The sequence below is a fragment of the Cryptotermes secundus genome, unplaced genomic scaffold (assembly GCF_002891405.2).
Source record: "Cryptotermes secundus unplaced genomic scaffold, Csec_1.0 scaffold250, whole genome shotgun sequence".
NCBI lineage: Eukaryota > Metazoa > Arthropoda > Insecta > Blattodea > Kalotermitidae > Cryptotermes > Cryptotermes secundus.
Genome location: NW_019738873.1, coordinates 1167073 through 1184235, shown reverse-complemented (window position 1 = coordinate 1184235; position 17163 = coordinate 1167073). Strand labels below are relative to the sequence as shown.

The 17163-nt window shown below is 38.7% G+C and overlaps 2 protein-coding genes across 3 annotated transcripts in view; both read right to left on the bottom strand.

Annotated features, from left to right (window-relative positions):
* The window catches only part of LOC111871127 (leucine-rich repeats and immunoglobulin-like domains protein 3), a 44674-nt gene extending 35758 nt beyond the window's left edge, over positions 1-8916 (bottom strand). For both annotated transcript variants that reach the window (XM_023863977.2, XM_033754113.1), the window contains exon 1: positions 8476-8916. In XM_023863977.2, coding sequence (XP_023719745.1) covers positions 8476-8717 — 242 coding nt within the window. In that variant the 5' untranslated portion in view covers positions 8718-8916. The remainder of the gene's footprint in view (positions 1-8475) is intronic.
* Positions 8917-14905: 5989 nt separating this feature from the next.
* LOC111871133 (serine/threonine-rich protein adg2) lies at positions 14906-17003 on the bottom strand. The gene has a single exon (XM_023863984.2). It carries the CDS (start codon positions 16163-16165, stop codon positions 15209-15211), a length of 957 nt encoding a protein of 318 aa, XP_023719752.1. The 5' UTR covers positions 16166-17003; the 3' UTR covers positions 14906-15208.
* Positions 17004-17163: the final 160 nt, after the last annotated feature.

The window sequence follows — 17163 nt, the reverse complement described above, 5'->3', positions numbered from 1 at the left end:
GGATCAAATGAGACTGACCTCTGTGTAATTAAGGGAATGCCTAGGGCGAAAGTTATCATGGCCAATTTCTCTTCACATTGAGAGAATGAAGAAAACCATAAATAATCAAGTTAGCTGATATTCTGAACTGAGACTCAAATGTGGCACCTCTCAAACACAAGTCAAATATAATACTTCAACTAACCTGCCAAGTTACACAATCAGAGACCATCCCGATGTTGTAGTTCTTTACAAAATCTCAGTCTTCAGAGATTCCAATATGACACACACACACACACACACACTTTTGATGTGAGAGAGCACTAGGGTCATTTCATGTGTGATCCTGAAATCTATTGGTCTGACTGGAGATAACAATAATATCTACACATTTTATTTGAAAATTTGTTTCAGTGTCAGAAAGTATCAGCACTGAGCTGCTCAAAAATTCTGAAGGTATGGATAGAAAACAGAAGGGGGGCTAGTGTCTACCTAATGTTCTTCTTTTATAAGTAATTTTGAAGCAACTTTCTGGGGTCTTGCAATTTCTCAGTAATTTTTAAAAATATTTCTCATAAGTGATGTTACACAACAAACCTCCTAATTCTAAGGATACTTTGACAAACTGCATATTTCATAAGATTTTCAAGCTTAGGTTAAAGAACTGAAAGAATATACACAATTACCAATGATAACAAAGTTACAATTTTCAATAGAAATCCTATTATTGAAATCCCTAAATCCATTTACATGACCAAATGGTTTCTGTTTCAATAAAACAGAAATAACAGCCTCATTAAAATGTGTGATTGAAGCCAAGGCAGGAAACAATATATGACGATTTCTTGGTGACTCAGTCTCACCAGGGACTCAAAATTACTTGAGCAGCGCAAATATCCAAAAGGTTTATACTTATCCAATTACACAACTGAACAAGTCAGAAAGGTACACATAAAATAACAATTCTTGTGCATTTGCCTGTAAGATTTACAGAAAAAGTACACTGCTCTTGATATGTATGTTTCATTCTTCTCTGTAGCCTTGTCTGAAATACAGAGTGTTCAATCAAGGAGGAAACTTCGCAACACTGTTGACAGGGCCCACTATTCCTCACAGATTGCTGCTGTAACTGTTAACAGCGCGTGTTTATCAGCGCTAATGACTCATTCTGCTATCAGCAGTTACAGCAGCAATCTGTGAGGAATTTTGGGCTGGGTCAGTGGTGTTACGAAGTTTTTTCCTTAACTGAACGCACTGTATGTTTTGCTTCTGTTAATACTTAGCAAGTTATGCTCGAGACCCACAGGGAAACTGATGTAGCGCTTCACATCAAGTTTCCATTACTGCTGTGGAATGTGATGACAAATATTAGCAAAATCCTCAAACACAAATTTTCTTTAAGTTGGTCACTCAATGATGCTGTCAGCATTGGGACTATATAATGCTGATGATGGGATGATTACTGAATATGGAGCAGCTAGTGAAATGAAAATTTGTGGGGCAAACCAAAATACTGAGGAAACCTGCCCCAGTACCACCCTGTCCACCACACATCTCACATGACCTGAGCTGGGACTGAACCTGGGCCTCCGCAGTCAGGAAGCTGGTGACTAACCACCTCAGTTACAGTATGGCCCTCCCCAACATCGAATTTCATGAAAACATGTCATGCGGTTCATGAGCCGTTTGTTGTATCTGAACTAACAGCCATAGCAAAGACACTAAGTGTGTTTTATTGCAAACATGCTAAGAGAGACACACAGTAAAAAATTTCTAAGAACCTGTTCGACTTACCAGCACTACTACTGCCACAGATTAGCAAGCACAATCTCTTTAATTCAAAAAAAAATATTTGGAGATTTAATACTGCATGTCCTTCAAGGAGGACATGTGTCAATATGATTTAATAAGAAAAAAGCAAACAGTCAGTGCTAATTAGGACTGGCAAGTGGTACATGTACGTACAGTTAAAATTATAATTACATGAACATGCTACATGATATCTCAGTTTCAAGCAAACAGTTCTTAGCAACTTGTTACTATTAGTTGTCACTGTGAAGCATTACACTGGGATTTATACAATCCCCTATACTTTATAACATTTGCTTGGCACAAAACCACTGTAAAGTAATAATCCTTTCAATATGATGGTTTCCAAAAGAAAAACCAGTAGTATATGACAATGATTGCTTCTTCTCTGTATAAGCATGCATTCTAGTGTTACAATAAGCTGACCACGTTTCATGACACTAAGATTGAGACAGACCACCCTAAGGGGCATATTTTTATAATTACAACCTTATATTCAGCAGGGAGTCACAAGTGACATGAGACAAGAGCATAAACAGCATAATTTAACGCATAAACCTCAAATTCTTTTCATCCAACAAAAAGGACATCAGTAATAAGTCACAGACACAACACTATTCATGAAAATTAATACCCAATAACCATGCCACATGTCAGAAGGTCCAACAAAAATACATCTGCTGCGAAAGCAGAAAATTAACTGCAAATAATGTTATTATATTGCTACTGATGTAGCACTTTCAACTGAAAATTTATATTCTGATGGCATTTACTGCTGTTATAATGAGAAACCCTATGAACCAAAAGCTTTGACCTTGAAAAAAGATAGCCACCTCTGGATCATACCTTCAAACAATCTAAGTCAATTCTGGGTTGAGTCTTTTTGCAGTTTTCCTCGGCCCCTCCACAAAAATTGAAGGGCAATACCTCAAATTAGGCTGTGACTGTTTCCTTCCACACCCCTTTCCATTTCCTTATTCACTATCATCCTACTACATGACATTATACAGTCTGAACTAGTGACAATTTTCTTACATAAACCATAAATAAATAACCTATTCCTCTAAGCAGCAGAACAGCCTTCATTAATATTTTGTATTTACTTCTCACTTGTAACAAAATACTATCAACTTCTGTTGAAGTAAATACAGGTATTACCATTACACCAATTTCTGTACATTTCCCTAGTTTCCCCATGTAAATGTCATGATAATTCAAACTGTTTCATCAAAACTCTATGTATGAGTAAATTAGCTTTCCTTATCTGAATTATATGTTCAGTACACTGTAATCTCCTTCATTTAACTACACTAGCAGAAGGGTATCATGTACGAAATTCCCTTATGACAACCTACGTTTATCATGCTCTTACACATAAAACATTTCTGTGCAGTGTTGGCTTTGCCTTCTGATGATGGCCGGCCACCTCATTAAACTTGCTGCACTCTGTGGACCTTGCTACTCGTTCATCTTTTTAGGTGATTATTCAGGACAAGATAAATTATAAGATAACTTTTAAGTGTTCCTTCCATTCACTTACACCAAAACGGTTTCCTTAGCATTTAATTCCATAATATTTACACCGTATCTCTAATTACCTCTTATTTCTAAAGCAAAGAAATCAAGGCACTGCAATAGAGGTATGCAGAGTTGAGCTGCTAACTTACAATATCGGCATGTTTTCCATTCATTCAGTCATATCATCCTTAAGCAACACCATCAAAGGGCAATATTTGTGTGTATTTGCATGCACACACATGTCCTATATGCATTTGCATATTTGTATATGTTAATATGGAGGCATGCACGTGTGTGCATGTGCACATACATGCATGCATACATAATAATTTATGGGTAATCTGGCTATTCCTCCTTTAGTCTACTTTGCTTTCTTAAAAATAAAAAAAAACAGCCTCAAGAGATCAGCACTCTGTGTCCATGTTCAGCCTCTGAATCAATTATTCAATTTTCACAGAGCATGTTATGAATGTTGACAACTTTATTGGATAGTGTCACATGGTCAGCGCAACAAATCCCCACGCCCAATAATTTTCGGTGTTCTAGACCATGGGCCACTATTTCCTTGAAATGGATCCTCAATTATCCTCACGAGGCTGAGTGGACCCCATTCCAGATCCACTCACTACTACTCAGAAAATCTGGTAGTGCCAGGAATCGAACCTGGACCTCTGGATCTGTAGGCAGGAACTCTGACCACTAGACCACCACTAACTTTACCAACAAGCAGTTTGACTGCGGACTGAAACCACGGTGTTTTTTTATGAATGTTAATTTGATAGCTAGTCAGACAGACAGAAAAATAGATGGATGTCATAAAAGTGTATTTGACATCCGATCTTTCAAGGAAGTGGACTGTAACACCAATCCCTATCTGACTGACTAAGGCTGCGCCATAGCTCAAGTGGTTAGTCGCTGGCTTCCCACCGTGGTGGCCCAGGTTTGATCCCGGGTCTGGTCAAGTGGGGTTTGTGGTGGACAAAGTGGCGCTGGGGCAGGTTTTCTCCGAGTACTTCGGTTTCCCCTGCCAATCTTCATTCCACCAATTGCTCCACAATCACCCTCACCTATCATCTGGGGCTGGTACAATATGACAGAAGTGGCCGCAGTACAAGCGACTTAGTCCTACCTCACTAGCAATAAAAAAATACTGACTATCAGTAAGGAAGGAAATAATGCAAGAATTTTATATGGAGAGGTTCACTCTCAGGATACTAAACAAGGTTGAGGGTAATGAACAGGGTCACAGCTTTGGAAAACTTATATGATGATATGGATATCAACAGAACTTGGGAAACTATTAAACAATCTTAAAATTCTAGCTGAAGAGAATCTACATTATAATGAACTGAGGTGCCTTAAGCCATGGTTTGATGAAGGATGTAAAAAACTGTCAGATCAAAGGAAACAAGCCAAATTCCAATGGTTACATGATCAAAGCCAAATAAAAGTGTGTAACATCTGAAGACATTTCTGGAAGAAAATGAGGGAATATGTGAGAGACAATATTAATCAGCATGCAATACACTGTAAGAACAAGACCATTAGAGACTTATACAGAGGAGTAAATCAGTTTATGAAGGGTTACCAAACTAGAACTAGCTTGGTAAAACAGAATGGTGATCTGCTTGCAGATTCCCACAACATATCTGTGACAGAAGGGCCTAGCACATGGAGAATAGTACATAATTTCATTAATTAATATCTAGATGTTTACTAACTGTAAAAAAAGAAATTAATTTCAAGAAACTTTTTACTTACGAGATCTAAAAGTTTGTAACAATGGTATATTATTACAAGTATTATGTTTTTGGACATTATCCATCATCTTGTCTATTTTTCAAAAAACCGTCCTGTTTCTTTTTCAAAACACAACATTTCAGAGACTGAACTCTGTTCCCGTCCTCAGGTATAACCTACTCAGTTGGGTCCCACAGATAGAGCTAGTCCCTTATCTCCCTGGACCCAAATGAGTGGGTTTTACCTGAGGATGGGTACAGAATCCAGTCTCCAAAACGTTGTGTTTTGAAAAAGAAACAGGGCAGTTTTTTAAAAAATAGACAAGACGATGGATAATGTCCAAAAACATAATACTTGTAAAACTTTTATTTCATAAAACATATTTTATGCATTTCTCAACCAAGAATAGCAATACAACGGGCATACCTATCATTTATAGTAACAGTCAAATTGCTACAACCGTTGATATTAAGTTCCTCAGTCCGATGAGTGGCAATACCCTATAATGGAACGGACATACTGACTGCCTCATGTCCAAACTGGGTTCAGCTTTCTATGCAGTTAGGGCTATTAAACCATGTACGTCATTAGAATCAATGAGATTGGTATCTTTTCCATATTTTCATTCTATTATGACATATGGCCTGATTTTCTGGGGTAATTCACCCCTCTGCATCCTTATCTTTAGACTATAAAAGAGGGTAATAAGGATCATCACCAATTCTAGAAGTAGAGATTCTTGTAGTTGTTTAACCCTTTGATGTGGTCATTTAAATTCCGCGGCCGCGGCTCCTGCGGTAATATATTCAGCCGGCCATTTAAATTTTGCTCGAAAATTATTTATTCATCATTGTTCTTAAATTCTATGAGATAGGAACATGAAACTTTCACTAAAATGATCTTAAATGGTGGTTTTATAACCTTACCTTATAATATGGGCGCCCTGTATCTCGGCCATGGAAGCAGGTTGTTTAGTATTTCAGCAGTGAATGGTACGCCTTGAAGGATGAAACTTTCACTAAAATGATCTTAAATGGTGGTTTTATAACCTTACCTTATAATATGGGCGCCCTGTATCTCGGCCATGGAAGCAGGTTGTTTAGTATTTCAGCAGTGAATGGTACGCCTTGAAGGATGAAACTTTCACTAAAATGATCTTAAATGGTGGTTTTATAACCTTACCTTATAATATGGGCGCCCTGTATCTCGGCCATGGAAGCAGGTTGTTTAGTATTTCAGCAGTGAATGGTACGCCTTGAAGGATGAAACTTTCACTAAAATGATCTTAAATGGTGGTTTTATAACCTTACCTTATAATATGGGCGCCCTGTATCTCGGCCATGGAAGCAGGTTGTTTAGTATTTCAGCAGTGAATGGTACGCCTTGAAGGATGAAACTTTCACTAAAATGATCTTAAATGGTGGTTTTATAACCTTACCTTATAATATGGGCGCCCTGTATCTCGGCCATGGAAGCAGGTTGTTTAGTATTTCAGCAGTGAATGGTACGCCTTGAAGGATGAAACTTTCACTAAAATGATCTTAAATGGTGGTTTTATAACCTTACCTTATAATATGGGCGCCCTGTATCTCGGCCATGGAAGCAGGTTGTTTAGTATTTCAGCAGTGAATGGTACGCCTTGAAGGATGAAACTTTCACTAAAATGATCTTAAATGGTGGTTTTATAACCTTACCTTATAATATGAGCGCCCTGTATCTCGGCAATGGAGGCAGTTGGTTTAGTAGAAGGAAGGCCTTGAAGCATTCGTATAACCCAACGGTGCCCCACGTTCACCATTCTCCGCTCCAATATTGTGTATTTTTTTTGGCCCTTTTTTTTAACCACACATATGTGCGGCCTTGCCTTCTTACCCGTGAGGGGTATACTTCAAGGAAATGTCTTTCCGTGACCCGTTTAGTTGCCAGGTCAGCTGTAGTAAATTCAACGTTACGAGTTATCATAACAAGGGGTTGTTGCTATGCCTTTGATATTCCATCCATTTTGGCGGCAGGAGATGTCGTAGGGGTGACCACAGAATTCATGAAGTTATTCTAAGAACTGTCTGGTATGTAGTGAACGAAAGTAGAGCTTAGCTGGCTCAAAAAAATATTTATGGTCATCCCTCGAAACGACCACCAAGGTCAGTACGATAAAATGGAGTCAACTGGAGCGATAATGAGCGAAGGAATGAGTTCTTTTCCCTCCCCCACACACATCCGTATCGTCTCAGGGGGTGACCACAGTGTTCTGCCTTAAAATGTGGCGTTTTTCTAAGAAATGGGTGCTATGTACTGTGCGAAAGCAATCGATTTTGCAGGCATAAACTTTTGTACATCCCTCTTCTAAGAATTCCAATTGAATAGCCAGCTCAGGGCAATATGATATTATAAACACCAGCACATATCAGTCTCTGGTGTTTATAGCTTCAGAGCAAACAAAACACATCATTCATAACAGAAACAGCTCGCAATAGCCACAGGAACGTTGCTGCAAGACAGGCATATGTAACGACGACTTAGCGCTCTTAAACGCGTGTGTCATTAAATACAGTCCTCCTGACAACAGGCCAGTGAAAAATCTAACAATCTACAGCAAAACCATCAATTATTATGGGCGTTATAACATACGTGTGCAGCTGGACGAAACATACACGTCGAACCCCCCCAGACGATTTAAATCCCTGACGAAACATACACGTCGAACCATGGCAACGGGTTAAGAGATTAAAGATTCTGCCTCTTTACTCATAGTACATTTTTTCAATTTTGTTATTTGTGGTCAAAAACAAAGATCTATTTTTATCTAATTCTGAGATTCATACAATCAACACAAGACATACGAGTAGTAATAACCTCCATTATCCCTCATGTAACTTAACTGTCTTTCAAAAGGGAACATTTTACTTTGGAATTAAAATTTTTAATAAACTTCCACCTAATATAAAAGACCAAGCTCATGAGATTAAAAAATTTAGGACTGCTGTTAAAAATTCCTATTTTTAAATTAATTTTATTCATTGGACGAATATTTTAACTGTGACAACAATTAAAGTTTCGGATTTGCTATGGGTGGTAGTTGATAGCGCCTTATTGTTATAGATGATGGTTTTTGTTCATGTTGTATATTGTTAATATTTTTAACTAGTATGATATTACACAACTGTGATGCAGTATGTGATGTTTACTCATGTTGACTAACGTTAAAAATTCCACAATACTAACAGTTACATAATACATTGAATCAAATCATGTCACCTAGAATAAGCCAATTCGACCACAAAAACAACACACAACATAAACATCAAGCATTCTTGTACAACTGACAGGTGGTAAAACACGTCTATTTGCGTAACTCGAATATTATAATACTTATAATTATTACACTAAAACTGTAATTTCATAGTATTAGAAACCTTACAGTTCACTTACAAAGTCTCCATCCAATCAGGAAGATCGCTGGGTACCTTCGTCAAACCTCGTTTACTACAGTCTACGAAAGCCCCAAGACAATAACACTCCACTGAGCAGTTACTGCTTTCTGTCCGTGTTCCAGCCATCAAAGTCGCCCATATCAGAACATCTATGGTAATACATAACAAAACAGTTTTTTTCGTTGTTATATCCTTATGTCCAATGTTTGATACAAACGGCTGCAAAGTGGGGTTTGCCATTTTAACCCACCGCTCCGTAACTCCCAAAATCAGTTCAAGTTTGTCCCGTCCATTTTTTCGACAACGCCTACATTATACAGTGCAGCACATATATTAATGTGCTAAATTTATGTACATTCGCCTACCGCAAACGAGTAAACTAAAATAATCACATCTCCGTTCCAAGCTGCCAATACGGATAATAACCTACGATATTAAACACTGAACGACAACCAACGGTACTAAATTCCACAGAGGAGAATAGTTCAACTCGAACTCCAAGCACGGATTAATGCCGGGCGCACACCAAGGAAACTAGCAACCGCAACGCAACCGCGATTTCCGAGAAATATCGCCGATTTCAAGCAGGCAACTGGTTTCCAAATTAGTAGGTGCACACTGAGGAAACTTACGTTCGATTAGTTGCTCACATCTCAAGTGGGTGTGTTTGCCCGCCAATTTCGTTCACTTCTCTTCTGCAATGTCATATAATATTGTTCCTACAACTCTTCATTGACCGTCACAACACAACAAACCGAAAAAATCATGGGCAGCGGCCAGCTATGGTTTCGCTACATGTTACAGCCACTAACGGCCTGATGATGGCCGTTAGTGCCTGAAATATGTAGCGAAACCATAGCTAGGCTCTGTCCTTGATTTTTTCTGTTTGTTGTGTTGTGACGGTCAATAAAGAGTTGTATGTTGTAACACAACAGGATGCACGAAATGAAAAATATTGTTCCTGTAATGGTATCCCAAACTCTAAGAGAATATTGTACAATACTTCCCTCCTAACTGAATCATAGGCTTTCTTGAAGTCTATGAATAGCTGATGTACTCTTATTCTATTCCCATTTTCTCCAGTTATCTGACGAACGCAAAGGAGCTGATCAGTAGTTGATCTGTTATGTCAAAACCCACACTGATGATCCCCAGTAATTTCATCTATGTATGGACTTAACATTTAAACAAGAATAATGGATAAAATGTTGTATGAAGTTGATAGCAGTGATATCCCCAGATAATTTCTAGTCTGTTTTATCACCCTTCTTGAGAACTGGTACAATAACAGACACGTTTTTTCCTTAAGCCAGATAGAATTAATTAGCTTGTGGATCTTAGAACGTAATGTTTAGCCTCCTGCTTGAATAAGTTCTGCCGGAATTTGATCACTACCTGGCGATTCATACTTTCAATTTTGCCATACCAATTTCAAGTTCAAAAGGGCTTGGACCAGGTACTAACAGCTCAACTGTATGTATTTCTATCTGCCTAACATCACTGACCCTATGTACATTCAATAACCAAGAGATGTAGTTCTTCCACCTATTCAAAATGATGTGGGAATCTGCAAGCAGATCACCATTCTCATCCTTCACTAAGTTACTTCTAGGTTGTTAGCCCCTCTCAAAGTCATTTATTCCTCTATACAGGTCTCTTAATGTGCTTCCATAGCCCATCTTTCATTCCAAGATAAATGTTTGATCATTTCAGTGAATGCAATCGTAGGCCTTTTCATTTAGGACATCATATTACCATATTTAAAAAGCAATAGAAAAATTCTTTAAGTCTCAGAATGCAATTGGCCTGTTCACCACTCTGACAAGACATAAATTCATTTCCTACAGATCATTCATAATGTCAGTACATCTGATAGCACAGCGACTTGAATGTTGTTCCTGAAGAAGAAATCATTAGAGCCTGAGTCCACTTGCCTGTATTTCTGGAATTCCACCTGGAAAGTAATGAGTCACAGAACCCCTTTACCCAGTCTCCAACAGTAAAACTGACAAACTAATACCTTCTCGAGGTTTCTTGGTGACCATGACAGTCTGTGGTATTTCTACTGACTGTACTCTGTTTCAAATGGCTTGCATCAGCAAGGGCAAAGCAGTGTGCAGCCTGTGTCCCAGGGACTGTAGTGTTAATGTCGCATTTCTGAGTACTTTCTCAGTCATATTAGCTGTCTCTTCAGAGATGTAAAAAAACATTAACTTTTCTGCAAGCTCACGCATCCAGCGGCTATGCTATCAAGGTCTCCAACATATATACTCACTTCTGTTGTCACAGGCCGCGCCATAACTCAAGCGGTTAGTCGCTGGCTTCCCATTGTGGCGGCCCAGGTTTGATCCCGGGTCTGGTCAAGTGGGATTTGTGGTGGACAAAGTGGCACTGGGGCAGGTTTTCTCCGAGTACTTCAGTTTCCCCTGCCAATCTTCATGCCACCAATTTCTCCACAATCACCCTCATCTATCATCTGGGGCTGGTACAATAGGCTTCAAACTGCTGTAGGAGACAACTGGCAGCTTGCATGTGCACCATGTTGTTAATGTCCGTCAAAGTGCGTGGTACCCACCTTGCGATAGTGCACGTGGTATTTCACGATGTCTTCTACACTACCAACACTGATGGACAGCATTGCTCGAAGTTCCTTGATAGTGATGCGCCTATTCTCATGAATAAGGGTGTCTGCACGATCAATGTTTGGCTCGGTAATGGATGTTCGTGGCTGACAATCATGAGGTTCATTCTCCACGTGCTCTCTGCCCTCTCTGAAGCACTTACACCACTCAAACAGATGGGTCCGTGAGAGACACTCTTCCCCATACTGTCGTTGGAGTCTGTGGTGAATTTCAGCGGACAGGACGTTTTCTCCATTGAGGAATTTGATCACAATGCGTTGTTCCATGCTCCACGGTACCTTCTGTTTGCTCATCACTCTCGCAACTTCCAGACAGGAATGAACAGGTTCTAACCCGAACAGGAGGGGGGGGGTGGAGGTTGTGGCTTCACTCTCTCAAGGTCGCACAGTGCGGCTTGTTTACATACAAATCAGTCCCGGTCATATTTGAACCACCTTGTGTATATATATATAGAAGGCCGTGGTTTGTCAAGAATATATGAGAAAGTAGGTAGAATACCATTGCATTGATTTTTATTCTTGCAGGGGGATGTCTGTCACTAAAGTGGTGGCTGCTCCTGCTTCATTTCTTGCACTATACATTGTTACAAAGCATACAACATTGTTTTATCATCAGTGGTCAGATCACTAATAACAGTACATGAAGTATGCTGAAGGCCAGAAATAAAAGACAAATGGGTGTACTGTGGCTTAAGCATCCCAATGAAAGCACATTGCATTATAAATGAAAAGTTGTGAGCAGAGTCTATAAGGCAGACAGTGCTGCTTGTAGAGACCATTGTCTTCTAGGAAATTATTTCATGTAGTCTGGTACATAATTAGCAATTTCAGAGGAGCCTGGTGCATCCATCTTCAGGGTAAAACAGTAAGTCTCTTTTACTCATGTTATACTTGTTTCAGAGGATGGCAAGGAGTAATATTTTGCCACCTCATAGGCTTCAGTATCTGAAATATTATTCCTCACATGGAACAAATATTTCAAGACCTTTCAAAGAATATGTAGATATTTAATTTTAAGACATTTGCATATTTTACTTTAAACCATTTTGAACACGCCTCTTGGGGACCCTACTCAGTTCTTAGCTACAAAATTTTTGGTTACACTTTCATCTACGTACAGACTCTACTCAAATTTTCTGTTGGATTTTAAAACATGGCAGCCAATATTGTGTTGTTTGACATGGGTTATTCCACATGCCAATCTGAATCACACCGAAAGTTCCTAAATAACTATCACATTGCATGGAACTGAAGAATGCCAGAAATCATACACATCATAAGCCGTGTTTTACTAACCTCATTCTTGTATAGCTAAATTATAATTAGGATATACATATTGCATGTGGTGTACCTAATTTTAAATTCAGCATTATCTGCAGCTGAACTGTATATGATCATTATTTCAACTTCAAATTGTTTTATTACAAAACTACATATAAATATTACACAAAATTTCATATAAAAACATTTATATCACCAGCTCAATTACAACACTGCATACTGTAAGTACCTGTACCATTATTTTGTAACTTGTTTTGCTGTAAGCATAAGTGATACATCATTCACTTTCTTACGCTTAATTGCCATTTTAAATTGGAGATTCAAGAGCAAATGCTATTTAATCAATTAATGTAAACCTGAAATACAAATGACATCAATTACACAGATGTATATTACACAAACAAGGTAAACAAAAGCAGAACAATAGGTATGAGAGAGTCACCAAACACAATTTTGTGTACAATTGCATTAATTGTACAGAACTTCTTTTACTATGAAATATGTTTCAGCCTGTGGGATGTTATCATAGAAAAAGTCTATGTGGAACTAAGAGCACTCTTCTCTAGTAACATCCACAACAAAAAAGATTCACAACTGTGACATGTGCCTCATTAAAACAACAAAAAACATGGATGTGATAATACATCCACCACATACAAGGACAACAAAGCAGAAAATAAGAAATGCACCAACTTACAATCCACATCATGACCCAACACTGTGAAGACAGTTCAGGAACTATGCAGAAACACAAACCAAGCAACATACCACATTAATTCAAATATAAGATGCCTTCAAATTTATGATGCATCCACTTTCTGAATGTGTTTTTTTTTCCTTGGCACTACAGCCCCAGTGGGCCTAGGCCTACCTCCATGAACTCCGTCCACTTCAGTTTTTCTAGATCTTACACATATGGTAGGACTCCTTGGGCGAGTGATCAGCTTGTCGCAAGGCCTCTACCTGTAGACAAACACAGAAAAACGCACACAAACATCCATGCCCTGAGTGGGATTCGAACCCACGATCCTGGCTTCCGAGCGAGCGAAGATAGTGCATGCCTCAGACCGCTCGGCTACCGTGACCAGCGAATGTGGGGTTTAGGGGGGAAAAAATCAGAAAAGTGCACATTTTTCAAATTTAATAAGCATCTCAATTTCTCAATGGGAAAAAATGCATAAAATATGTGTCTTACATTCAAAGTAATATGGTATATTATGTCTCCAGCTATTAAGGATAAAGAACACAAGAGACAATTATAATAATACTGATGAATAACACCTTGAACTCACATTTTAAGTGAATCCACAGTTTGAAACAAAAAGAAACATTTTTCACATATTTTAACAATTTTAAGAAACATTTTTCACATATTTTAACAATTTTAAGTTCAATAATTATCATAATGCAACAGTATCAATACAGTCAATATGGTTAATGAAATCCACGTGATAACTGTCTCATGCATATAAGTTCAAGTACTGTAAATGCAGGTAAATGTAGCAAGTGATAATTTACTTAAACAACCTGATGATGGCCAGAAAATATGTCATTATCAAGAAGTTGTATGCAATCAATGCAAATCAATGTAACTGTACCCAAACTGTGACTAACAGAACCTCTTATACCTACTAACTCAAAACACATCATGATCCTCCAATACGATATTCCTTATAAAAATGGAAAATTTGTGTGTCCAATGTCAAATTAAAATTCATATTTAGGGCCACTCTGATGCCAAGTCTACTAGCAATCTCCCCAAATTATCATCTGACACAAATACTGCAGCTTATTTGAACAGAAGTGGCCCATGATCAGTATCTCAGTTACATTGCATGATGGAGTTGACCCTTACCTGTATGTCTTAACAATTTATTATTTAAAAAAGTATATACACAGTACAAAAAATTGTCCCTGCACTTAGCTACTGCTGTAATACCACTTTTAAAAAAGAGGGTTCTTCAACAGCTATCATCGAACTTAAGGTAAAAGTAAAGTAAAAGTAAAGATATCCCTGTAACAGGCCGTGGAGGCCCATAGGGTTGTGAGAAGTTGAGGTTCCCATATTTTCTAGACAACTGCCTCATAGATGGCAGTAAGGCTGTCAGCCTTACGCACCAGTCACCCTTTACCCCCAAGAACATTCCATCTGGTACTCATTTCTGTTAGAGCCTGAGTCGACCCCAGGGCCATGGTGGGGCTGGAAGGATTAGGTAAATTTAAAAAAAAATCCAATGACCTCAATGGGATTCAATCCCGTGACCTTTCGGCTTGTAGCATAAGTAAAGGTAACCCTGTAACAGGCCGTGGAGGCCCATGGGGTTTTGAGATGTTGAGGTTCCCACATTTTCTAGACAATCGGCTCACAGATGGTGGTAAGGTTGTCAGCCCTACGCACTGGCCGCCCTTTATCCCCAAGAACGTTCCAAGAATATTCCTGGTACTCATTTCTGTTAGAGGCTGAGTCAACCCCAGGGCCATACTGCAGCTGGAAGGATCAGGTCAATTGAAAAAAATCCAAAGGATCCCGCAACCTTTTGGCTTGTAGCATAGAGCCTCAACCAACTATGCTACCGTGTACCCCCCACTGAAGTGAAGGTAAGTAATTATAAAGGTTAATTAACACCGTCCAGTATGACTAATAAAATATTATAATACTGCTAGTGTGATGGACCAGGATGAACTAAATCAAAGTGAAGTTAAGGAATTTTTGATCACTGTTCACTATCTATTTATAAGGTGCTCCCAAGATTATACAGTGCTGTTAAAATTCTTACATAAGGGTAAATAAATTCAGTCCGACTTAAAACTACTCTTGTTCCACTTCACATATTGATGAATCAGATGACATACTTTCTACACTTTCAGTGATCATATCAAACTCGTCTTGTACTTGTATTGTTGAATGAATCTGAGGGGACAGTGATGAGTAAGAGGGTGATGGAGATGGTGTGCGTGATCCTGATGAGACTGACATCACACTCATTGGCGATGCTGCTGCCACCACAGAAGATGGGCCAGGATCCAGGAAACTTAATGTTGGTGATGGTGAACCCTCAAAACTCATTGATGACGAGGACAAAGTAATTGTGGAAGGCGTACCAGGGCGTAATACTACTACGTCCGAACAGCATGCATGTGGAAGGTTTGCAGATGATGTTGATGTGCCTGAATATGTAACCACACCGGACGAAGTCTCGAGCTCTTTTGCTGATACAAATTCCTCTGCCGATTGTGATGGCTTCACTAGTGAAGGTCTAGTCCGTGACACTGGCGCAGATTTTAAATATGTACGTTCTGGACTGTATGCTGAGGACAAATTACTTCTTCCATTAGACTGGGAGAACGAGGGATCTGCTTTTGTGTCTCTAGGCTCTGGTGACAGTGTCAAATCTTCGTCTGAATACAGTGATACATCAGATGATGAAGAAGAAACACCAGGACGTTTCGTCTCTAGACCTCTTCGCCTTAAATCCTCTTCTATATCACGAAGCGTACATTTCCGCGGTACAATTTCCCTCAGAAATGAAAGCTCCTCCCTAGTCTGCACCAACTCTGACACATGCTTATATTCTAGAGATTTGGAATTATTACTTTCCTTGTAAGCTTCTTCAACCATATATTTAATAAACAATTCTGTTGCCTTTGTTACAAGATACACTGATTCTTGGGACACATTTTCAGCATCCGGTGAGCTTTTCATTATTGTTTTAACACGGGACAGCGACAGTTCGTTAGGACGCCTTTTGAAACTTTCTTCCTCCATTTTCTTTGTCGAGCAAAATACAAACCACTCTACAGGAGGGCAGATCTATTTACTTCATACGCAGTATATCATACCTAGTCACTATTTTGTCACTTCAACTTACACGCAACTGTTCTGCATTAAACTTGTTTTGAATACAGACAATGAACACCAAAAGCATCACAGTAAAATCCCCTAATAATTCCCGAAAGCGGATGGAAAATTTAATATTTCTTACCTACCATACGACACGGACCGTATTATATTACCTACAAACATAATGATATATGATATGTACACCAAAGAAGCGGGCTGAATTTAGTAAACACAACAAAGACACAACATAACTTTCGTCCGCCATACGCATGTGACGGGTATTGTAAACACTAGTATTATGTGTGATACCGCTCATATTTTTTATTTTCGGCCACGTTCATAGATACTAGAGTTCCTTCCCTGGTAAAATGCAGAGATTAATTTTATCGTGGTATGAAAAATTTTCTCTCCAGACCGCTCCAGACCGTAAAGCAAACATATCAACACCACGGAAAGTAGTAAAAAGCAGGCCTCTTTGGGCCTTGGTCACCGGTTTGTTGAATGGTATTCAAGATTTGTTGATTCGATATTAAACCGATACAGACCGCGTAATTAAATTGGAATATAGGTGTAATGAAAGGTTACTGGTTACTAATGCATGAAATATACCGAGAAGACAGGATTAAGCTCTCTGTAGCCCGTTCAAATGAGTGCGAGAGCGTGGAGAAATGTAATATAGGTAAAGAATAAATTTTGTTTGAAATAATGGTCAAAAGCGAATGCTGCTTGTGCTGATCAGCGCTGATTAATCCCACGAAGTATGTGAACGGTTAGTATTACGAATAGTTATTGTATATGTATTTTGAGGTTAAGTTTATGAATATCGTCTGTATTATTGTATGATAATAGATAAATGCAACGTATTAGTAAGTAGGGCCGCTTGTAAAATCGCTACACATTTTGTCGGCAAACAGATTCTAGAA